Source organism: Podarcis pityusensis (genome assembly GCF_964106645.2).
Source record: "Podarcis pityusensis genome assembly, chromosome: 3".
Taxonomy (NCBI): domain Eukaryota; kingdom Metazoa; phylum Chordata; class Lepidosauria; order Squamata; family Lacertidae; genus Podarcis; species Podarcis pityusensis.
In genome coordinates, this window is record NC_138026.1 from 84,789,746 (window position 1) to 84,813,919 (window position 24,174).

Consider the following 24,174-nt stretch of genomic DNA (forward strand, 5'->3'; position numbering starts at 1 on the left):
GTGGTATTGTGATGGATTTCTTTTCTTGTGAAACACATGGACCTTGTCACAAACTGGTGCAGAGAGCCATACCTGCCCCCCAATCAAGAGTGGAAACTGGTTCCTAGTTCAGGTGTTATGTGCCAGAACACCCTGACCATCTTGAGCTTGTGTGTACATGTGGAATTCTGAGAAAGTGTTGTGGGCACTTCAGCCTCAAAATGGCTCCTCTTGCATTTGCATGATATTTACATGGAGTATTCCCCTAAACCAATATCAAACTACAGATCTGACATCTAAAAATCCTAGACCCAGCAATTGTCATTACAAACACTGGATTCTCAAAACAAATCCTTACGGTTTTCACAAGGATTCTTCCGCAAATTATAAATAAATTAAAGCCGCGTGGCGTTGGTTTTCACACTGGGCAGAAACATGCCATGGAACAAAACTGTAGATCTCAAATGTGATGTTTTTAGGGGATTCCTTGTGGGCAAACCTTAAAAAAAACCATGCGTATACGTGCCAGAGTAAAAATGTTCCTCATGGTGCCCCAAAGCCTCCACCCTGGAACCCACATTGCTGCTTCCATTGCCGCATTCATGCTGGTTAGAGGGCATACGGAGATAACTGAGTGTGGAGGAATGGCTCTGGGCAAGAACAAACCTCCAGCAATTCAATCTGGTTCTCCAGCAATTCAATCTGGTTCAGGTTCTCATGGGTTCCAGGTCTCTCTTGGCCTTGGTGGGTGCATGTGCTTTATGGGCACCATGTTGGGGAATCCCAACTGCAGGTTGTTAGGGGAAGCATCTTTGGGTGCCTCCATATGAAGTGCGTTGAGCAAAATGGTATGGTATCACAGTCGCTTTTGGAAACACACTTGGTCTGTTGGCCATAAGTTACCCATCCCTGCTCCCCTTTGTCATTGTGCAACAAGATGACTTATTTCCAAGTCAGTTCTCTTTTAGAAAAATCCACCTGCTTAGTTTCGTCTCCTGAAGGTGGTAGGACTAGTTTGGCATGTTCAGAAACTGTCTCTTAAGTAGTCAAATTTCTTACATGCTTCTCTTTACTGGCATCTGCTCTGCAGCAGGGGTTGTCAACTGCTTTGGGCTTGTGGGCAAGGCGCACCCTGCAGCCGTGCATAGTTGCATATGCATATAATAAAATCCTGCTGTCAAGCCTGCTTCCAGCAGGGGGTGCTGATGGTTCAGTCTCATGGAGGGAGAGTCCAGAGCATTCCCTTCACTGGCTTTGCTCCAGGCCCTTTGGATGCTTTTTCCTAGCCAGAATATGTTCCTGAACTGTGACTCTTGCTTGCCTGGATGTACATGGGGGTTGTAGAAACATCTCGCAGCTGCAGATTCCTGTACTGCAAGGGGTTGGACTAGATGATCCTCAGGGTCCCTTCCAACTCTTATGATTCTACAAAATATACTTTGGCATAGCTGGAATAGAGCCAAGGGTACAAAAGTTAAATTGCTTTGCCCACTTTTGCCTCCAGCCCTGCCCACCACTGGCAGACAGTCTCTGGAAGGTTGCCCATGGCCCTCTGTCCCAGTCCTGCTATAAAGGATAGACTACACAAGGCATCATCTCCTACAAGAGCAGGGATGTAGCAGCCATCTATATAAAGCTGTTATTCTAACGTACAATTCCTTGTAGGCTAGAGAAGATTGCTGAACCCATCTTCCTCCCCTGGCCAAACCCGGTACGGTGATACCTCGGGTTACAGATTCCGCTAACCCAGAAATAGTACCTCTGGTTAAGAACGTTGTTTCAGGATGAGAACAGAAATCACGCGGCATTAGCGGGAGGCCCCATTAGCTAAAGTGGTACCTCAGGTTAAGAACAGTTTCAGGTTAAGAACGGACCTCCAGAACAAATTAAGTTCTTAACCCGAGGTACCACTGTACAATGATCAACTGATCCATGGGCAGAGTGCCTTCAAAGAGCTCTTCAAAACCAGCTTGCCTTCACTGTAACATCATGCAACACCCACCTAACTGCCCAATTTGGCCCATGGGATAGTGTGTTCCCCACCCCTGCTAATAAACGCTTACAATAGAGCAAGCTTCATTGAACAAAGGGACTTGTAAGTAAACATGCATAGGATTACTCAGATTTGCCTTCCTGACAGCTAATTAAGGAAGTACCTTGTGCTTCTTGCTGTCAAGATTTTATGCTTTATTACAGGCACCTGCCTGTAAGTGATGTCCAGGACAAACTACAATTTGGAAAGTTACACTGAACCCTGTGATCGGAATCCTATGAGTTTAGGCAGTTCAGATAGGACTTAAATGGGTTGAATTGTGTATACCTTCCCTTTCTACAATTAACAGTACAGATCTCTTTTCAGTCTCCATTTATGCAAGTTTATAAACAGTGGATTTCACAGGTTGATCAGCCAAGGGTGGTGATATTTTTAGACTGCAACAACATTGGCAGAACAAGGCTAAGACACCATACACTGAATTTCCTACCCATTGGAATTTTCTCTTAATGTGGAGCATGGCTGTCAAGTGTAACCTTTGACCTGGAACGTCTTCTGTGTCCTAAGCAGCCTTTTAATGCTTTTTTAATCCTCTGCAGTCCACTGCCGTAGTGGCAGAGATTTTTAAGTCTTTTGGGGGAGTTAAGTTTTGCTTTGAAGTCAAGTTAAGAATCTAGGCCTCATGGTGCACAAGAGCTACTAAAGCTGAACTTCTGTGTGAAGTTACTACTTCTTTCCACATCCCTTCTTGCCCATCATTACTTCCTCATACCATGCCACTCCTTGAAATAAAATCGGAAAGCCTGGAACATTTTGAATTGTGAATTTACACAACATACTTTGTAGCCAAAGATGAGGATTTTGGTGTCTCATTGGTACCTTTGCCCTTCAATTTACTTATTATGTGCTCATTTGAGGAAATTAACAAATGGGGCTTTTTCAGTCACAAGACATCTCTTCCGCCTTACTTGTATTTATATCAGTTTTTTCACATACTTGTCTACCTGTTACCAGAGACTCAAACTGGCTGGTCCATTAAAGCAAATGCAGCACTGCTCCACAATAACTTGTCAGCCCTCACCTAGTATCCACATGCCTGCCTTCTGCCTTATAACCAGTCAGGCTCTGACTCTGCCTGTCATGGTTCTGGCTGCACCTACTGTTGATCTCTTAGCCTTGAGCCCCAATGGACAACAGTCATCACTGCAGAGATTGAATGGCACTTCAGCTACCTCGTTTTGGCTCTATTTAAAATAACATGGTTTTTTCCTGCCAGAAACCTCTATCCTCATGCAAAGAGTACTAAAACTAAGCTGACACAGGAATCAACTTTTGGCAGTATTTCTACTTGAGAGAGAAGACTTTTGTGGCAGCAGAGATAGAGAAGGAAAGATAACTAGCTTTGCACAAATAATTGATCTCAAGCCTCCAAAATTGTTCCCCATCTACAAGGTAAAGTATCAAGTTCACCTGGCTCAAAAGGCAAGAGATACAGCAACGTCTTTCTGCTTAATGTAATGGAACTCCCATTTTTGCCACTTAGATCCATATTTGGCACATCAGATGTAAAGCGACCCACTTGCTAATGTGATTAAACCATACTGGATAAATCAACTGGATGAGATTTGAGACGTTTGTTTTCACCCCAACAGCACCTGGAGGGGGGGGTGGCCCACAAGGGAGCAGTAACTCCTTTAGATTATCCCTCCTGGACACACTTTAAAGGCTATAAAACATGTCCTGGCCACTTATTTGCAGCATAGTTTAAATTTAATAAAATAAAACAGTTGTGTTTCGAGTACCAAAAAATGTTTCCCCTGCCCAATGTCAGCTTGGCAACAAAAGGGTTAATGGGTAAAACTCGAGACTTTTAGGGCAGAGCCAACAACTCCAGTCCCGCACCCAGTTTTGAGAGCATGTGGAGAAAAGGGTAAAAAGATCCAGCCTCTGGGCACCAAACTATCCTGCACCGTACATCTCAGAATTGTTATCTCCTGGCTCAAAAATGGAAATGGCACAGCGAGCTAGACAATACAGTGCAGTTCAGTGCCCCCACCACATCTTGCAGCTTCCAGAACGGCCTACGTGCCACGTAATAAAATGGAAACATGGCACAAAAGACTGCAAGGCCCAAGAGGGTCAGAGCCCAGAGCTCAGCCCTGCTGGAAGCAGCACACGAGCCCAGACTCAGGCTGCTTCCGTATGGCTGGCTCTCAGCTTGAACCATGTCTTTCCCACCAACCTTTGCAAAAATCACTGGGGAGTGGGGGGTGGGGTGGAGAAAAGGACTGGGGTGCACATTCTTTTACTATGAGGATACCCTCTCCCTCACCACCTTGCCTAGAGCAGCAAAGAAACTTGGTTCCGAAGAGAGGTGTTTCAAAAAGGCAATATTTGTGCTTTTCTAAGTTTGCAGCAACAGTACACCCAAAGAAAGCACCCCAAGAGTGGCCTCGAGGGGTTCTGGGACTGTTGTTCATGGCAGTGAGAGGAGGGGATGGTCAAAGAAAAACTAAGCAAAAAGCAAAAACCCAAATGACGCTGGCAAAGGGGGCACCGTCTGAAAGGTCCGACAGTGGGGCAAAAGTACAGGTGGGTATACTGAGCCAGAAAGCAAAAGGGCTGTGATTTAAGAGAGGCCGTTGCCCAGCAGGGGTAAGTTCAAAACCTCCAGTCGGGACTGGTTTTCTGTCGAAGCTGCCAGCTTTCCATTCCAACCATGAAGTTTTGAGGGTGTAGTTCTCTTTTCTTTCTTTTTAATGGAAACTGTAAAAGTCTTGGCCTTGCTATTCCCTCATACGTAGCTCCAGGGTGGTGAGCAGAAGGCGAACCGTAGCAAAACGAAAACAAAAGCTCCAATTTGACTTGACCATGAATTAGCCTTCTCTCCCCCACAAGCTGTCAGTCAGGGCAGGCATTAGGGACACCTGTACCCTTATCTTGGAAAGGGGTCTCAAGAGCCCCCTGCAAGTCTCCTTCAGCAGAAAGCCTCAGCAGACTTAAAATACTCAGACGTTAGGACAGGAGGAAGCTGCCCCTTGCTTCCTCCAAGCCAATCCCAGCAGTGTTTTAAGAATCAGCTGGGGTGGGAGGTGTAGAGGATGGGAATTGACGTTTCCCAAATTGACCAGCTCTTTGCTGGGTTCGTGAGACAAGAGAGAGATTCAGCAAGTGCTTGGGGGCGGGGAGGAGCTCAGGGCATGTCGCTTGCCCGGTGGCCCCTAAACCTTCTGCACGGTGCCCTCGACGGGCACTTTCTTTGCCCGCTTCTTCATGCGGCTGCGGGCATAGACACGGAGAAAGAGCGCCGTGAAGACCACCGCCACTCCCAGCCCGCCCACCACGGTGACCGCGTGGCCGTAGATGAGACACGACAGGAGGATGGCAAAGGCTTGCCGCAAAGTCATGATGATGGTGAAGACGGCGGCTCCAAACTGGTTGATGGTGTAGAAGATGAAGAGCTGCCCAAAGGCCGAGCAGACCGACAGCAGCACGGCGTGGGCGGCAAACTCCGAGTGGCGGGCCATGAAGCGCACCGACTCCAGCAGGGCGCCCTGCTCCAGCAGCGAGCCCACCGTGAAGAGGCACGAGAAGACGTTGACGCCAAACATCATCTGCACCGAGGACATCTTGTAGGTGAAGAGGGCGTCCTGCCAGTTGGACGTGAAGCTGTCAAAGACAATGTAGCCTGCCAGGAGGACCACGCCGGAGAAGGTGGTGACCGTGGAGAGGTGCTTGTCGTGGGAGCTGGAGAGCAGGAACATGCTGACTCCGACCGAGATGAGGGCTGCTGTCAGGTACTCCCAGTACTCGTAGCTCTTGCGGGACACCAGCTTGCCCATCAGCATGACCGGAATCACCTTGGAGGCTTTGGCCAGCACCTGCGTGGGGAAGCTGATGTACTTGAGGGCCTCATACTGGCACCAGCTGCTGAGGATGTTGGAGAGGGAGGCGAAGGAATACTTGTACATGGGAGCGCCGTGACGGGGCTGCTTGATCAGGGCGCAGTAGAGGCCAGCCACGGTGCACGCTAGGATCCGGTTCATGAAGACCAGGAACTGAGAATCCTTGAACTTCTCGCCAGGGTCGGACTCGGTTGCGCCGTACGTTCGGGTCATCACCCTCTCCTGGAGGACGCCCCATGTCAGGTAGGAGATCTGCAAAGGAAGAGGAAGAGAGGGGGGAATGGAGGGCAACTGCCACAACAAACAGTAAGATAGCATCTTGGAGAATCGGGCAAGCAGGAAGAATGATGCTCTTTGGATGCCACTGACCCAAGGAGCTCATAAAGACGCCCACTTTTCCTATACTGTCAACCTATGCAACAGGAAGCTGAGGGCCGGATCTGAGTGAGATTCTCTTTCCACTCCCAAGCAGGATCTAACCAGATCGGTATTGCACTTCATCCCACAGAGACTATTTTCTATGCCGGGCTATGTTAAGACACCACCTACAAAAATTACAGCAATAAAATGCTAGCTGAGCCACAAGATGCAATGTTTGCCTTGGCATTTCCTATCAGCACAAACAATCTGAACACCATCTGGTTTATGTTTTATGAAATGACCATGATGCTATACAGGATTACATATTTCAGGCACTGAAAAAAGTGCATAGCTGGACAGCAGCTGCCACAGAGCACCTGCTTCTGCAGACAGCAGCTTTTAGTGTCCCATCAGGCCTGCAGAATCAACCGTTTTCCTTCTTTGTTTTCTCAGTTCCTTGTAAATGCAGAAGCAGTAATCCCAACACCCTCACCTCAGTAATACGAAAAGTATCATTACTTATGTCCTGTAAATTTGGAATGATCTGAACCAAAGAGATTTCATGACTTGCCTATGGCCATTCAGCAGGCTTGGTACATAACTAAATCCGCATTAGTTCAGTGCATTAAGAAAATTTCCTTCTCTCTCTCTGTCTTTCAATGTCATTCAAGGACATGCAGCATTTCCTATGTATTTCTTTTATAGGTAGCTATGGGCATAACGCAAGGATGCCAAATAAAGTTCTGCACTTGCTAAACTCTGTCCCTCTAGGGCCTGTAGCTCATCGTTATTTTGGACTTACAGTTGCTCAAAGAGCCAAATTAACTACAAAACGCCTCTTATCTATCTTCCGCAGAATGAGTGAGATAAGGCAAACAAAATTCTAATCCACCTGATACTGACTGAGCAGAAGTTTTTATCTTTCTAAAATAACAGAAATCCCCTAACTGAACCCAGTGTTCTTACTCCAATTCAAAAATAACTGGCTGATATTCTGACCTCATTATTGCATGAAGGGTACAAACCATGCAATTCTGAAAGCATCATCTAGGTTTTATTTATTATTTTATTAAATTTATATCACACCCTTCCTCCCAAATGAGCCCAGGTTCCAATTTAATGACCACCTGCAAGTCTCATGAGAACTGAGATTGTAGCATTGCTTAATAGAAGTTATAGGTCAGGAAGGCTGCATATGTCCCAGTGCACATAAAGCCAGTGCAATGGCTGGGATATTTTAACCTTGCTTGGAAACTTTGCTCAGCTGTGAACTAACCTTTGAGCCAATCCTACTCTCGGTGTAATGCTACCTCCAAACGAGAAGCTCCCAGTCACCACCCCAGACAAGCCAAATCGAAGTGGAGTACTAGCTCTCAGTTCTTTACCTGCAGGCCAGTTGCACAAAACAGCAGCTTAAAGAACTGCCGGGCTGTGGAGGACTCGACAGTCTCATTCCGAGCTGCTAGCAAGGTATCGTCCTGGTGTACAGATTTGGCCTCGTTACCAAAGACACATGATTTGATAACTGGAAAGCAAATACCACGGCCTAAGAGGGAAAGGAGCAAAAACACATTAGCCACAACACTGAATCACACCAGTGGGGGGACATGGGGGGAGGGAGGAAGGGAAGCCACACACATTACAGCTGCCAATGTTGTCCCCACAATCACCACCACATAAGAACTAAGAAGAGCCCTGCTGGATTAGGCCAAAGGCCTGCCATAGTCCCGCATCTTGTTCTCACAGTGGCCGACCAAGTGCCTATGGAAAGAATGGCTGTGAGCAGAACTTGAGAGCAGCAGCATTCTTTTCCCTTGCGATTCCCATAAACTGGTTCTTGGGAGACATACTGCCTCCAACAGTGCTACCATATGTGGTTTCTTGATGGCACTTCCAAACAGATTTACCTGCCTCTTCTCTAGGCCAGTCCTACTCTACTCTGCTCACAGTGCTTGCCCCAGCTAAGAGAAGACAGACTGACTGAGCTGCAGAAAATCAGAGAGATAGTGATGCAGATCTTATACCCGCATTGCCATGGCTGTTCCTTGCAAATCTCCCAATTTCCTCAACAGGTAATGGCTACAGATTCTGTGCTTGCTAGCATGATAACACTGACGGAGTGGACACAGTGTTTGAAATTTGCCAGGCATCGGGCACATTTTGCACCCGGCTATCGGCCACTTGCGACCAAGTAAAGATGGCCGGACACCAGGATGGCACCTGACATCTCCGCCATCTGGAGGTGCCTGTCTGGGGATCCTTGAATCGTGACTGTTTTCCCACACTAGCAACATACCCCGTAGAATTCTATCCATTATATTTTATCTGCACAATCAGAATAAATTTCAGGAACCAGAAAGTTGCATTGAAATGTAAAAGTAAATAAAAAGAAGGCACCTTTTATCGTATGTGGTGGACTTGTAAAGTAGTAAAAGAATTCTGGGAGATTATATATAATGAACTCAAAAAAAATCTTTAAAATAATTTTTTATTAAAAAACCCCAAAGCTTTTCTTCTAGGAATTCTAGGCACCGAAATATCAATGGATCAGAAAAGACTATTAATGTACACGACTACTGCTGCTCGGATGCTACTAGCCCAGAGAAGAATGGCAGATTAAGTTGAAGGACTATGCTGAAATGGCAAAAATGACCAGAAGAATCAGGAAGACCAAAACTTTAATAAGGAAAGGGGGGAATATATAACTTACCTTAAAAATCATTGTAAACAAAATTATTAGTAGGATTGGAATAATACTTGTAGTTTAACGTTGAATTCTGGTTCAAATGGAGATTTAATAGATTTGGATTAATAGAGAAGATGCAGGAGAGAAAAAGTTCACTAAGGACCCACAAAGGGGAAGAAGGAAGTCCAGGGGAATCTATGGAATTCTCTTTTTATCTGGGTTGTTTGACAATTGTTTGTAAATTTCAAAATTTGAAAAACTAAATAAATTTATAAATAAATACAACTTTTGAGCCATCAGGCCCCAAAATGGCAACGAGGCATTCCGTTTTGGCGACAGCAACCCTGCTTTAAGGAGCCATTTGACACCTAGTTTATATATCTGAGTTTCTAACACTGAGTGAACACACTGATTGCACACTTAGAAGTCGACGATGATTGCACTCTGGGGTAGTTTCAAGTCCAGGATAGCACGGCTGAGGGGCTGAAGAAGATACGATGGGCTCAGAAAGAGCTATCTCAGCTGCAACATCAGGAAACCACTCCGTGTGCATATTCCTACCACCTACCTGTTTCAAGGTAATTTTTCCTCTTGAAGTATTGTATAAGCAAGAAGCCTGGCACCACAATACTGGCATAGCCTGCGGCATTGACCAAAAAGCGAAACAGCCAGAAGTCTCCCCAGGAGTCCTGGTGGGCAGCAGGTACCTCTTCATTCGCAGTCACTATGGGGAGAGCAGCCAGCGCAAGAGCCATGCAGAACCTGCCAAAAAAAAGAGCAGGCCGTAAGCCAAAGGGAATCCCTGGATCCGGCGAAAAGTTTATACAGGCAACTCTCTCATCACACATGGGAAGCATTCAAGATTCCCCCTCCCACCTCCTTCCTCTAGCAACAGGCGAAACCAAGAACCCCAGAAACAAAGCAGCTACATCTGTCTTGTGCAGGATTCTCACAGCAAATGCTGCAGACGTGCTTGCAGCTTCAAAGCTGAGTGAAGAAATTCTACACATGCAATCCCTATGCCTGTCTGAGGAACTATTGCCTTTCACTTAATCTGGCACAACACCAAGGACAGAGGCCTGTGAGAGCTCCCATTTGTCAGACCTTTGGTCTTTTCAAACACCCTTCCTTGGAGTCAGGGAGAGAGATAAAAGAAATGAAATAAAACAGTAGGGATGGGATGCAATAGACACAGGCAAACAGAGAACACTCTAAACACCCTCCTTTTGGGATCTCAGACAAGCTGTGCACATTAACATGCACAAACACAGATCTTGGATCCTGGTGTCTCCTGAGCAGCAAAGTCAGAGTGACCTTCCTTCAAAGCAAATAAGTGTATCGGCCGAGGGCTCCGTTGGTACTTACCATGCAGACATTCTATGGGGCAGGAGCGTCCTTGGAATATGGCAGTACATAACTCCCAGACATGTCACAGAACAAGCCTATTAAAAACTATATTCTTACTCAGCATGGGAAGCAGACAACTGGGCTGCTCACTCAAATCTATTACAGAGGAATCGCACGTATTTTCAGACTTCAGGGCGAGAGCCAATGAGCAGCTGTGTAGTTGTGCAGAAATTCACCACAGACACGTGAGAGAAGGAGCTAATGTCTCCCTGGAGTAGCCACAGTGCAGTTGCGCCACAAAGAGATAACACTCCAAAAGAGGAGGCAGATTAATGACTGTGCTGTCAAGCGCCTTTTCATCCCATTAGCGGCAAAGAAACCCACAGGGTCTCAACTGGCCTTTTAGCCAGCGACCCTGAATCTGTCAAACTCAAGTTATGCACATTTGGAGGGAGCGTTGTTTTCCGAAACAAGATGGCGAGCTAGAGGTAGCGAGATCAAGGGAGAATATCTGTTACAAACAAGAAGCTATGCAGAGAGAGCACGCTTTAACCATCAGAAGGCATGAAGAAGACGATCGGTGGCTGCAAGCCATGATGGCTATGCTCTGCCTCCATGCAGGCAGGCAGTAACGTTCCTCAGAACTAGTTGCTGGAATCCTCTTCTGCTCGAATCCTGCTTGTTGGTTTCCCACAGGCATCTGGCTGGCCATTGTGAGAACAGGAAACTGGACTAGATGGGCCACTGGCCTGATCCAGCAGGCTCTTCTTCTGTTCTTATGCAGTCCCCCCCCCACTGCCACCGTGATTCCCGAGCCTCAAAGGCACCGCTGACACATTTCTACGTTGTCCCCCTGCAACTGCGAGAGACAGAAGCCCTGTTTGTTAATTAACCTCACATGGTTAAAATCGTGTGAGGGAGAGCGGGGTCAAGCACAATAGCTCTGCTGAGTCACCACCCCCACAGCTCAACATTTCTCGGAGGGCAAATGTCTGCAGCGAGGAGCTGGAGCCACCGATGTAGACGTCAAACTTGCACAAAGGCAGCAGGTTCTCTGTTGCAGATGTTTGCGCTCCAACATGTGAAGGGTGACAGGGACCAGCACTGTGATGCGATGCAGCTAGCACACGCATCCCTATTCTTCCCTTCACCATATTAGAAGCATACTGCCTGAAGGCTAGTCCTTCCATCTGCAGCCGAAGGCAGAATAGTAAATTCTTCACATGTGCCATGTTTTTCTGGACACCATGGAATCACAACTATCATAGATGCATGCTTATTCAGAAGCAAGTCTCAATATGTTGTGCAGAGCTTCCTTCCATAGGATTCCAGCCTAATGAAAAGTTGAACTGTTGAACTCATATCTAATAAAGCTTCCAAGGCAAAATTAATACCCTCTTGCTGACAACTTCAACCCTTTAACTCGGAGTTTCTCAAACTGAGGTCCTCAGCTGTTGTTGGACTATAACCCCATCATCTCTGACCACTGGTTCTGCTAGCTAGGGATGATGGGTATCGTAGTCCAACAACAGCTGAGGAGCCCACTTTGAATAATTCTGTTAACTGTTTCCCCATCCTCTCTCTTTCTACCCACCAACTGCCTTGGACAGGCATGTGCCAGCGCAAGATCTTTTGCAAGATATGAAACCACAGAAAACCGGTTTTGAGTAAGTTCAAAGAGGCTCTGAAACAGCCCTCTGAGGTCAGTTTCAAAGCATTGCCCTCTTACATTGTTTGTTCATGCTGTGGCAAGCACTACCCAAATTACAGAAATAATTGTTAGAAAAATTTCCACACCTCGTTGCATAAAACTGTAGTCCAGGCACCCAGGAATTTCAAATATCTCCCCCCCCAAAACCATGAATATATTATACTCTGGTGGTTTCCAGATAAATGTAAAAAACTACAGCCATTTTTGGACAAGGACAGCCTGGCTATGATGATTCATTCATTGGTAACCACAAGACTCAATTATTGCAATGTCCGCTGTCTGAAGGCTCCAGGTGGCAGAAAATGTTGCAGTTAGATGGTTGGTGGGGTCATATTACCACCAGCACATCACCCCGTGCTTAATGGTTGCACTAGCTGCCCGCTAGGGCACATTCAGGGTTCCTGGACAACTTTTGTCCAGGTTAACTTAAGGACCATTTGACGCCAAACCCGGAGGTCTTCAGGGGAGTCTCTGTTAGTATGGCTCAGACACATCACCAGGAGCCATGCATTCTGTGGATTCCCCTCCCACCCAGCTGAACTCAGACAATACCCTTCTTTATTGAACTTCATACACCTGATCACTGAAGAAGAAGAAAATCAGCAGGCATTTTAAATAATTTTATGGAGAATTTATGACAGAGTACTAGCTTTTGAAAATACTATTTCCTTGTGTGGTCAGGACTCTCAGGCCCTAGACTTTTCAGCAAGGAGGCAAGAGATTGCTTATGTTTGATTTGCCTATTTCACTCCCAAGTAAGTCATAATCCCTAAATATATCACTGGTCCTGGTATCCTCAACTGGGCACCTCCCTGTGTGATTAGCCACTTAAGAGTGAAACTGGTTTAAATCGATTTCAGCCTGGCTTAATTCAACTGCTTTGGGCCAGAGCAGGAGTGCTGGTATTACTGGCTCCCAGAGAAAAAGGAATAAACCAGCCAAGCAACAGTTCTCTTTCCTGCTTTGGTTCACAGATCCCTGGCCCGTGAGCAGGGCCAGATTTAGGTTTGATGAGGCCCTAAACTACTGAAGGTAATGGAGCCCTTTATATGTCCAGCTGTCCTTTGTCAACAACAAATTGTCACTGTTTTTTGTGTTGAATATATGCTATATGGTAATTTATGGACCTAATAGGTATCCAAAGCCATTTGCTTTAGATACAAACAAATACATAACAAAATATGTATTTTATCAAAGTAATTGTTGATCTGAAATACAATTAAGAAGTATATTAATAGTAAAATAATTATTAAGCTCTAACTGTATGTAGGTTTTATTTTATTTGTTTTTTATCTTATATTTTGGAAATGTACATCCAGGGTTTTTTCCCTTTAAATTTTCTTGGGGCCCCCAAGAGAGTGGGGCCCCAAGCTATAGCTTGTTTAGCTTATATGTAAATTTGGCACTGCCTGTGAGCCACTTTCACCCTATGTTTCTCCCTCCCAGCTTCAGACAAGGCAGCTAGTGTTACAGGTGAGCTCTCACTTCTGCCAGGCAAGCAAAACCAGCACCAGTGCTAGGAATGAAAGAAGCTTTCATAGCTTCAAACCCACAAAGAAACCAGGAACTCGGAGCTCATATATACCTCTACTGTTCCCTTTCACATTGGACAGACGCGCTTTTGACACGCACCCCACCCCCACGGATAGGCGGCTCTCCACTAGGGCAAGAGCGGTCTGAGACAAAGCCCCCTTTGGCAGACCTTTCCATTTCAGTTCCTCATGCAAGATGGTTCTGAAGCAGGAGTACAAATCCCCATAGAACGCCGTTCTTGATGCTAGTGACAAGAAAGCCACAAGAATGTGGAGAACAAAAAGATCATGGGAGCAAATGCCCTTCATGCTTCATTTGCATTTCTCCTGCAGCTACAGTTCTGTGGGCCTTAAGAGATTCCTCCCTTCTTTGGATCCACAGCCAGAATTACAGTGGTACCTCTGGATGCGAACAGGATCCATTCTGGAGCCCCGTTTGTGTCCAGAGCAGAACGCAACCTGCGTCTGCGCATCTCGTAATTCACCGCTTCTGCGCATGATGTCATTTTGAGCGTCTGTGCATGCGTGAGCGACGAAACCCGGAAGTAACGCATTTTATTACTTCCAGGTTGCTGCGGAGCGCAACCCAAAAACGCTCAACCTGAAGCAACTTCAACCCGATGTATGACTGTACTTGGCAAGTATTTGCATCTGTTAGGCTTCTATGACATACTGTCTCACAATTAGGGGGGTTAGGGAGTGGCAAAAGGGCACATTTACGGCCAACCTATTTAGAGGAAAGGCCATAGCTCAGAGCACCTGCTGCTCTGCATCTCCAGGTAGGACAGGAGAAGCGTGCCATCTGAAACTCTGGAGAGCCACTGCCAGTCAGTGTAGACAATACTGAGCTAGATAGGAAAATGATCCGACTTGATATAGGGCAGCTTCCAATGTTCTTTTGTTCCACACGTATACTGTATTAGCTCGAATATAAGCCACACTTTTTTTTCCAAATTCTGACTGTGAAAAGTTAAAGTGCATCCTATATTCGGAACCGAGTGCTGTGTGCCCGGCTCCCAGCACTACTGCCCTGAACGGGGGGCAGGGGGGGCGGTGGTGGCTTGAGGAGGAAGTGCTGGGAGGCAGGCGCGCATGCTCAGAACCGAGCCCCTGTCCCCTGTTCAGGGCAATAGTGCCAGGAGGCGGGCTGCACCCGCAAATAAGCCTTGAATTTTAAAGGTGCGGCTTATATTCAGAACAATACAGTAAATAAAGTGCATGGATTGAAATTTGCTTTAGTGAGTGCAAGCGTGGAACCAGGGGAATATTGCACATATTGCATTACACTACTAATCAGCTTTCAAATCAAGCTTGAGGAGGCAGGCATTCACCTCCCTTAACATAACTGCCAATGCTTGCCTTGGACCCAGGAGCTCCTGATTCCAGGGTGAGGGACATTCACTGTGCATGGTTTGTTTTTTTTCTCCTGCAGAGGAAACTTTAGGGACCAGCTCCCACCCACAGCTTATGTCTCACTTGAGGACTCCCAGTTCTAAGTATTTGGTCTCTGCAGGTGGTATAGTGATGTGCATGCAGACAACACAAAAATTTAGCGCAGCATCTCATTCTTGCTCTCACTTCTGCATTCAAGGGCCAGAAGTAAAGCATCCAGGAGCCTAGTACATGGTGCTGAATCACATTTCTGACACTTATCAGTCAATCCTAGTTACCAGGAGGCAATCACTACTTGACACTGCTGATCTAACAGTTAGAAAATTACAAGTTGGTATTTGTTAGCTCTCTTAACCAGCAAATAATAAAAACAATTTGAAAACCAAAGGAAAGCTAAAGGCAAATCTCGGCCACAGCAACAAGAAAATGTTATGAAAAATAAAGCTCTTCCTATGACTGGCATCTCTAGCCTAAGGGCTTCCCAGAACACAGAAGCAAGAATAGCAGAGGCTGCTGATCAGCTAGTCTTCGGAGTTCACTAGGAGAACAAACAAGTCACACTTGCCTGTCAAGCAATCATTAAAATTGCAGAGCAGCACACTTCTGGGCAGTGCCACCACAAGACACTGAAGCTCGCTTATGAACCATGAACTGGAATTTAACCACGTATAAATGCCCCCAAATAGTTTATTATTCTTATTTCATATTATAATGTAAAATGCCCCCAAACAGTGACTGATTTAGATAATAGACACTTTTCATTGTTTAAACATATTCTAAATATTTCTACTGGATCCCAAGAAATCCAGAGCTCAGAAAGCACTATTTGCAAGCCTCAGAGAAACTCACAGGGCTACTTGCTATGTAGAGCAGGCAGGGTAAGGATCCTGGTGTAAAAAGATCCACAGGGATTGTTTGGGAAGTTGTCAGCTTAGAACTCTGGGAGCTGAAGGAATGTCATAATTATAGTGAAGGCTGAATTTCTAGGCTTGCCTACAACTAACTAAACTTCTTTAACATATCAAACTATTAATGATTCACCCACTAAGATGAAATCAACAACAACAACAAAAGGCACCCTAGTTTCAGGGCATTTTAAACTACTGGCCATGAAGTATTGTTGGACCAGTTAAGCAGAGTGGAAGAAATACAAATTGTTATTGCCCTTTGGTGGCTTTTTCTTTCAATATGACAATATCAGAGAATGGCGATGGGGAGATTTTCATTTGCTACTTGAAGTTTTTTTGTGGGAATCTATTTAATATTCAATGAAACATTGGGATTACCTGCAGATTTGGAGTGTGGTATCATCTCTAAATTGACAACACAGCGCTGTCTTTCATTTCTATCTAATCTAATAGCAATGGTCTTAGTGTTTACACCCATGCTTAGAGGCTATTTTGGCATAGATTCACCCAGTACAAGGTGAATCCAGACAAGGCGATTATAGCAAGTGGGGATGTGTTTTTGGATGGTGTCTCAATGTCCCTCAAAGAACAAATATTCTGCTTGGGAGTACTCCTGGACCTGGCTTTGCTGATAGATGCACATTTGTGGTCCAGCTCAAAAAGAGGACAGGACACGTGCAACATTACTAGTGTGTAGAAGTGGAAATGTCAGGTGTCAAGCTACTCCTTTTGAGATTCCCTACTCCACAACTATTAAAAGTATAAGAGCTGTGGTCTCTTTTGCACATGGCTGCTCTAAGCTTTGGCCAGATACTTTTTTCATTAATAACCAATATGTGAACTGCATCCCTTCCTGGAAAACAAGGCCCTAGCAACCATCATTCGTGTATTTTTTAAACTCTGAAGTTTGACTACTGCAAATAAACTACGAATGAGGCTGCCTTTTAAGACTGGAAATGTCAGCTTGTATAAAATGCAAAAGTCTGTGATCTAATTGGAGTCAAAGACTGAGAGCATATGCCAGCTGCGTTCTGCAATACTGATTATCAGGTTCTGGGCACAATTCAAACTGAATGTGATAACTGAACAGGTCCTATGTAGCTTGTGTCCTCCACAAGCCTTTTTTACACAAATTTTTAGGTGTAGCTCTGCTCCATATTCCATAAAACTGTGACTGGGGTTGTTGTTGTTTAGTCCTTTAGTCGTGTCCGACTCTTCGTGACCCCATGGACCAGAGCACAGAGAACTGTGACTGTGGTTAGGAGCAAGATTGTTCTTAGGAAGAACACCCGCTTGAAGTAATTTATCCTAAAAGACACCTGCCTAAGCCTGTGCAGCTCCACTTTTTTTTAAGGAAAAGAGGTACTATTTTTGTTTAGCTAAGCCTTGGCAGATTGTTTTTTCCAACTTCAGTTTTGAATGTTTTTAATTTTTTATTGTATATTTGTACAGCCAACCACCTGATAGCTCCATGTGTTTACAAACTGCAGCAAGAACCCCAGTCAGCAAATTAAGGAAACTGTTAATCTCAGTTTCCAATTCAAGATGCTGATACTGACCTTTAACATCAGTCAGCAACACTGTGCCCACGGGTGCCAGTGTGCCCGCCAATACCTGCTCTGGTGCCTGTGAAGGGTCTCAGTATATAAATCCTCATAAATCCAGAATGCAGGAGAGACTGTTTGTTCTTTGTGCTCCATCCTTGTTTACACTGGCTCAGCTTCTTAGTCATTGAACTTGCTCTCTTAAACATGCTCATGTTTCACTAGATACTAGGAGTTGACCCTCCTATCCATTCTGAACAGGAGAGGTACAAAGAGTTTCATTTGTGAATAAGCATGGCAGTGGCTGAAGTAGGCTCCTTTTTCAATTGATGAGACAACTGATTCTGTGGTCTGTCAAATCGCTTTACAAACTGACTGGCCTTCATAAAGTGGCACTCTGTAGAGCAAGGATGGAGAGACTGTGGCCCCCTAGGTATCACTGGACTCCAGCTTCCAGGCAATGGTCATGGATGATGGGAGTTATAGCCCAGAACCACCTTGAAGGCCACGGGTTCCTCATCCCTGCAGTGGATAACTTCATAAGATGTATTATAAGTACTAATGAAATTGTCACCTTTGAGCTTTGAATTTTTTAGTTATTTCAGATGCACTTACCATTTGCACACTCAAGTCAATACAAATGGAGCAAAATACTTCCCTTACACTTTAAATCTGGATTCTTAACTATACTACTGTTCCCACATAAATGATCACATCCTGTTACTCTAGCGTCATAATCCTCAAACAGCTACCACCATAAATTCCTTACACAAAACTGCCACTGCGGATAGAATTCCCATTCTACCTAAGTGTGAATGAAGAAAGCGAAGTGAGGACAAGCATCCTTACCATTTACTGTGATTATAGCAAGGTAAAAAAAAAAAGCATTAAAGAATTATTGACTTGCATTAAAATTGGATACACGCCATTAAAACATAGAGCCCGTGAGTTACTTCAGATTAATCCATTCAGATTTTAGCTATGAAATCGTCTGCACAATGATTTTCACTTACTGCATCCTAACCCCGGCTGGTATGAAGCATCAAATTTCCTGGTAAGCAGGGTTAGACTGGAGCCTTAGTTTTAAAAGACACCCAGTTAAGTAGGTATAGAATTGAAGCCCAATGCCTCTATGTAATCTACTAGGCTACTAAGGCAACCTTGATACCAATTCGATGTCAACATGAAACCAACTACGTGGCCTTGGATAAATGATGATTTCAAAGTCAAGTTGCTCAGCGGGTGGAGCTAGCACTGGCCTACCTCGCAGGGTTGACCTGAGGTCGGTCCAGGAAAAAGGATACTTTGCTACTGAGAAGTAAAAAAACCCCACTGATATAAATGGGACTACCGTAACTCCCCTAGTAAAGGGATAAAGACTTCCACCTGGGAACATACCAGGCATTTATAACCTCCCACAGCTGCTTCAAACCCAGGATCAGATCGTACTGTATATCGAGTCTCTCTGGATACCCCCTCTCCCCAGATTTCATTTCTATCCGACTCCTCGGTCTCCGGCTGGACCCGGACGAGGCAAGCGAGACAAATCCGCTTTCCCGAGAGCTTGGAAAGGGAAACCGAGCTCTTCCCGAGAGCCAGCCCCATCTTTGATTCCCGTTTCCTCCAGAGGCACCCAAGCCTAACGAGGGGCTCTTCTGCCCGCTCCTCCATGCATCTCTCCCGCCTGACCCACAGCATCCTCCCCGCCCCAGCCCGGAGCCCCCGGAGATGCCGGTAGGCGCCTCCCGCCTTCCCCCCGCTGGTCGCGGGCCCGCCAGCGCGGGAGGGGACGGCCGCCTCATCCCCGGCGCAGAGAAGCGTCCCCCGTCCCGGAAGCCTCTTCCGCCCGCCCCGCGCCCCGGAGTTAGCCCACCTGCGGCCCATGATGCCGGCCGGGCCGGTGCGCTCCGCTCCCCCGCCACTTCGCTGCTCCGAGCCCGGCCGCGCCTCCCTCCCGGCGCCACAGGGCCAGGAACCGGCCGCTCGCCCCAGCCGAGCAGGGACTCCGGGGCTCCCACAGCGCCGCCTGCCGGTCTGGAGGCCCCGTCTCCGCGCGGCAATGGCTTCCCTTCCGAAGAAGCGGAGAAGCCTACAAGTTCCCGCCCATGTTTGACTAAGGGGAGGAAGCCGGCGACAGGCGAAAAGGACTCTTAAATCCGTTTGAGAGCTAGTCCGCCGGCCCAGAATCTGGAGGGCAACGTTTCTTGGAAGAGTGATCGTGAAGTTCGCAAAAAGGTGCAAAGGGCTTCCCCTCCACCCTGAGGAGCCACGTGAGGTGAAAGGAAGAACTTCAATTTCAGGAATTATTCTCTTTTCACTAGCAAATATACCCTCCTGCGGAGAGCTGTGGACTCCTTTCGGACAGGACAATGCCCTGTGGGAAAGCAAGTGAACGTGGAAGCCACCCATAAAAAGCCTCATTCACTACGGTTTCAGTCACACGTCTCCAAGCCACAGGATTTGCTCTCTGTATTTGGCCGGAAGCACTGTTCTTCAGGCAGTCTGCGTGCTTCATCTCTGGATTAAGAGTCAATGAAGCATGGCATTCTTCCACTCTTAATTCCCGATTTTTTTAAAAGGACACTTCTATGTTTTTCAAATAGTTACTTTTTTCCTCAGGTTTTTCAACCAGAGAAAACTCAGATGCCTTCATACTCTCAGCTGCTACATTTGCCAGTATCAGGGTCCAACAACAAAACTTGGGGTGACAGTTGTGGGTAACTTGTGGCCTTCTGAGACTGCGTCATTCCTGTACATTTGCTATGCTGCCTGAGGCTAGTTGGAGAGTTGAACTACTAGAGAACAAGTTACCCAGCTGGCACAAACCCAAAAGTGAAGGAAACAATTTGCTTCTCTTGAGTTCACCTGTCACCTTCCCTGCCAGCTATGTGGAAAAACAGATATAGTACATATCTGAACCTGGTGATGGCGCTCCCTTGCCCCATATACCCATTCTAGGTAACAAAACTGCCTGCCTTAGGGTGAACTAAGAGTTTCCAAATACCAAAAGTATTTAAAATGTCTTGAGGGGGATAATGTGTGATTTATGGCATCTACTTACAATAGCATGCGTGCTGGGCTATTGAGGGAAGCTTTTTGCAGTAGCACATTGCATACATACCCTGGCTTACATCAAACTAGGATACCTATTAGCTCAGCTGCTTAGAGCGTGATGCTGATAATACCAAGGTCATGGGTTGATCCCTGTATGAGTGCATATTCCTGCATTGCAAGGGGTTGGACTAGGTGATCCATGGGGTTCCTTCCAACTATGATTCATTTAGGTCATGGGGAGGCAAACTAAGGCCCGGGGGCTGGATCCGGTCCAATTGCCTTCTAAATCTGGTCCGCGGATGGTCCGGGAATCAGCGTGTTTTTACATGAGTAGAATGTGTCCTTTTATTCAAAATGCATCTCTGGGCTATTTGTGGGGCATAGGAATTCGTTTCTTTCTTTTTTTCAAAATATAGTCTGACCCCCCACAAGGTCTAAGGGACAGTGGACTGGCCCCCTGCTGAATAAGTTTGCTGACCCCTGCACAAAGCTATCCATCTCAAACAGTGTTTGAGCCCAGTTCTCCAGAACGGAAATTCTCTTTGCTAGACTGGAATGTCTTCTTGCATAATCTGTGTCCAAAAAGTCTTTTGCAAATGTTCTACCACTTCCTAAGAATGCATTTTCTTTCGTAGCATCTTGCCATTTGTTTTCTAACCACAAACAATAAATAAGAAGCCTGCCCGTATTTTAGATATGTTCAGTTTTATTTGTCTTTTATCCTGTTAACTTGCTTTGCGACTTCTGTATAAAGTGATTTAACAAATGCAAATAACGACAAGCAATTAATATTATCCATAAATTTAGTAGACTTGAATTACAAAACTCTTCAAACACTTTAACTGACGTTATTAACTTACGTCCCATATGAAAATGAAAATATTTCCTCCGTGGTTTTATTACTTTTCAATGACTTGTTATATTTATAAAGCATCCTGCTTTATAGGAGCTCAAGGGAGTGTCCGTGTAGGCTTACTCTGTTTTGTTGTACAAAGTTTGTGTTTCTGGTATTATCTTGAGATGGTTAAAGCAAAATTTCATATCAAAGGAAGACTTCAGAGCACAATCCTGCACATGTTTACTTGGAAGCAAGTTCTACCAGGTTCAGTGGAACTTATGTTCTAGAGCAAGGGTAGGCAACCTAAGGCCTGGGGGCCGGATGCGGCCCAATCGCCGTCTCAATCCGGTCCGCGGATGGTCCAGGAATCAGCGTGTTTTTACATGAGTGTGCCCTTTTATTTAAAATGCATCTCTGGGTTATCTATGGGGCATAGATTTTTTTTTTCTCTCCAAAATATAGTCTGGCCCACCACATGGTCGGAGGGATGGACCAGCCCACAGCTGAAAAAGGTTGCTGACCCCTGGTTTAGGTCCACGAAGAAGAGGATAGCCATAATATAGCTATATTGAGCCTTTGGGATCAGACAGCAACTTCTGAAAGCAGAAGCAGGCCTGCTTGTAGGCTTCCAAGGATGCATCAAGCTAACTGCTGTTGGAAATACAATATAGAAAGACAGCTCTAATTTTCCTATTGAATGTTGGAAGCTGTGTCTTCCTCTTTGTGAACCGCTTTCAACACACTCCTCCTCTTCCATGCTAACAGCTGCCAATCGCCAGCAGGGTGCAAATGGCTTAAAGTTCCACTAAAACATCTCAGGAAAGGCAGGAAAACTTTTCTTAAAAAAACAACAACAACAAATCAAATTCTTGAAAACATTCCTGCCCTAATAGTTCCCATGTAAGGAGCTACTCTGTTTGCTGACACTTCTTTGGTAAGGTTCAGTGGACAGCTTTATATTTACACCAATTGTAATGCTTTGGTACAGAACAAAGTCCCCCTGTCGTCATCCCCCCAGAACTGAAGGCTTCTCCATAGTAGCCAGCCAAAGATTTTCATACCTTGTAAATGGCACAGTAGCTTGATTAGATTTGAAGAGTCAAGAGTCCTCTATTGTCAGAAACCTTAAATACACAACTTTCTATATAAGCCTCCTCTAGCTTTGATTCTGTAATAACCAGAACTGCATGAACTGTTGCATTGGGCCTAAAGCCAGAAGTCAGGCCATGTGATCTTAGCCTTTCTCTGCTTCAGCAGCTGACTGGTGCTTTCCCAAGCAATTTGTTGCTGTGGGTGAAAGGATATCTTCATCCACTGCTTTTGGTTATCTAGCTGGGGCAGAAAAACAGGCAGATTGGCTGCTCTCACTGCTTAAGCGTGACATGTGTATCTTCTTCCTGCAGCAGATATGTAGACCTGTGAAAATGTGTGGGACGTTATATCTGAAAGAAATGGGTGCACGCTTGGGAGTCACAAGCAAATCTGGGATGATCTTTTACTAGCACAACAATTCAGAGAATCAGAGAATCCTACTGAGTTGGAAGGGACCCTAAGAGTAATCAAGTCCAACCCCCTACAATGCAGGAATCTCAACTAAAGCATCCAAGACAGATGGCCATCTAACCTCTGCTTTAAAACCTCCAATGAAGGAGAGTCCACAACCTCCCAAGGGAGTTGAACAGCTCTTACTGCCAGAAAGTTCTTCCTGATGGTTTAGTTGGAATCTCCTTTCTTGTAACTTGAATCCATTGGTTCGGGTCCTACTCCTACTCTCTGGAGCAGGAGAAAACAGGCTTTCTCCATTTTCCACATGACAGCCCTTCAGATATTTGAAAGTGGTTGTTGTAGATGGCACTCTCCTCTTTTCTAAGCTAAACATACCCAGCTCCTTCAACCGTTCCTCTTAAGGCTTAATTTCCAGACCCTTGATAATATTGGTCGTTGTCCTCTGCACACGTTCCAGCTTGTCAATGTCCTCCTTAAACTGTGGCACCCAGAATTGGACACAGGCAGTCTAGAGTGGTATCTGAACACTAGACTTCTGTTGATGCAGTATAGAATAGCATTTTATATTTTTATTTTTTTGCTGCTGCATCATGCATCAAGGGAAAATTTGATCCCACAGTTGTGGACATTTCTGCCACAATGCCTTGACCATTTTAAAATTCACAATGTGCTCCCTTGTGTGAAATGTGGTGTTTCTCCCACATAAGTTACAGATGCATTTTCCTCTGTTATATCTGAAAGTAGCTGGTGTAAAACTGAAGATCTACCGGAGGTAATATTGGCATTTTTAAAATGCCATGCACCAACTTTGGAGGTGATCTGCATAACCTCCACTTATTTTGGGAGTTTTACTTTCCCCCTCTACCCCAATAACAACAAGCAGTAGAAATTGACAGAGAATTTTGGGGTTAAGGCTGTCCATGCTATGCTTCAATTGGGCTGCTCTGTCATGCCATTGTAAACTGTGGATTACCATTTGTTCCAGATTCTGACAAATGCTGCCTATTTTTCTAAAACACCAAATAATGGAGTATAATGGACATGTACACAAAAACATAGTGGTGCTCTTGGCTTTTGATCAATAAGCCTTAACTAGGGGAGTTGCCTAATTCCTAGTATCAGCAAGGGAGTTCCTGTTCCTTGGAGCTGGCTATTCAAAAACTAGTGCTGGCCATCCCCTATGGAAATATCCTATTGCAAAAAGACAGACTACCCTTGTCCTACACAGCTGTTAGTACAGTCTGCAAATTCAGACTTCCTCTAAAGAATCCAAATAAAACTGTCTTTGTCAGAAGGAATATTGATCTGATGTTGCAAGAGTGGATACACCAGCCTGGTTTCCCAAAAAAAGAAAAACCAAGGTGGCCATGACGATAGTGTAGAAAATTAGCAGAGACATAATTCTGCTTCTCCACATGG

General features: G+C 45.4%; 1 protein-coding gene across 4 annotated transcripts; it reads right to left on the reverse strand.

The window, feature by feature from the left end:
- Nucleotides 1–3,720: 3,720 nt before the first annotated feature.
- On the reverse strand, nt 3,721–20,607 carry SLC35B2 (solute carrier family 35 member B2). 4 transcript variants are annotated; one of them, XM_081000193.1, is made up of 4 exons: nt 19,231–20,607; nt 9,492–9,685; nt 7,623–7,783; nt 3,721–6,129 (listed from the first exon to the last, which is right to left on the reverse strand). In XM_081000193.1, exons 1-4 carry the CDS (start codon nt 19,776–19,778, stop codon nt 5,194–5,196), a joined length of 1,839 nt encoding a protein of 612 aa, XP_080856319.1. In that variant the 5' UTR covers nt 19,779–20,607; the 3' UTR covers nt 3,721–5,193. The 4 variants fall into 4 exon arrangements, with proteins under 4 accessions (XP_080856319.1, XP_080856320.1, XP_080856321.1 ...); XM_081000194.1 differs by lacking the exon at nt 19,231–20,607 and adding an exon at nt 18,756–19,034; XM_081000195.1 differs by lacking the exon at nt 19,231–20,607 and adding an exon at nt 17,428–18,487.
- Between the last annotated feature and the right edge of the window lie 3,567 nt (nt 20,608–24,174).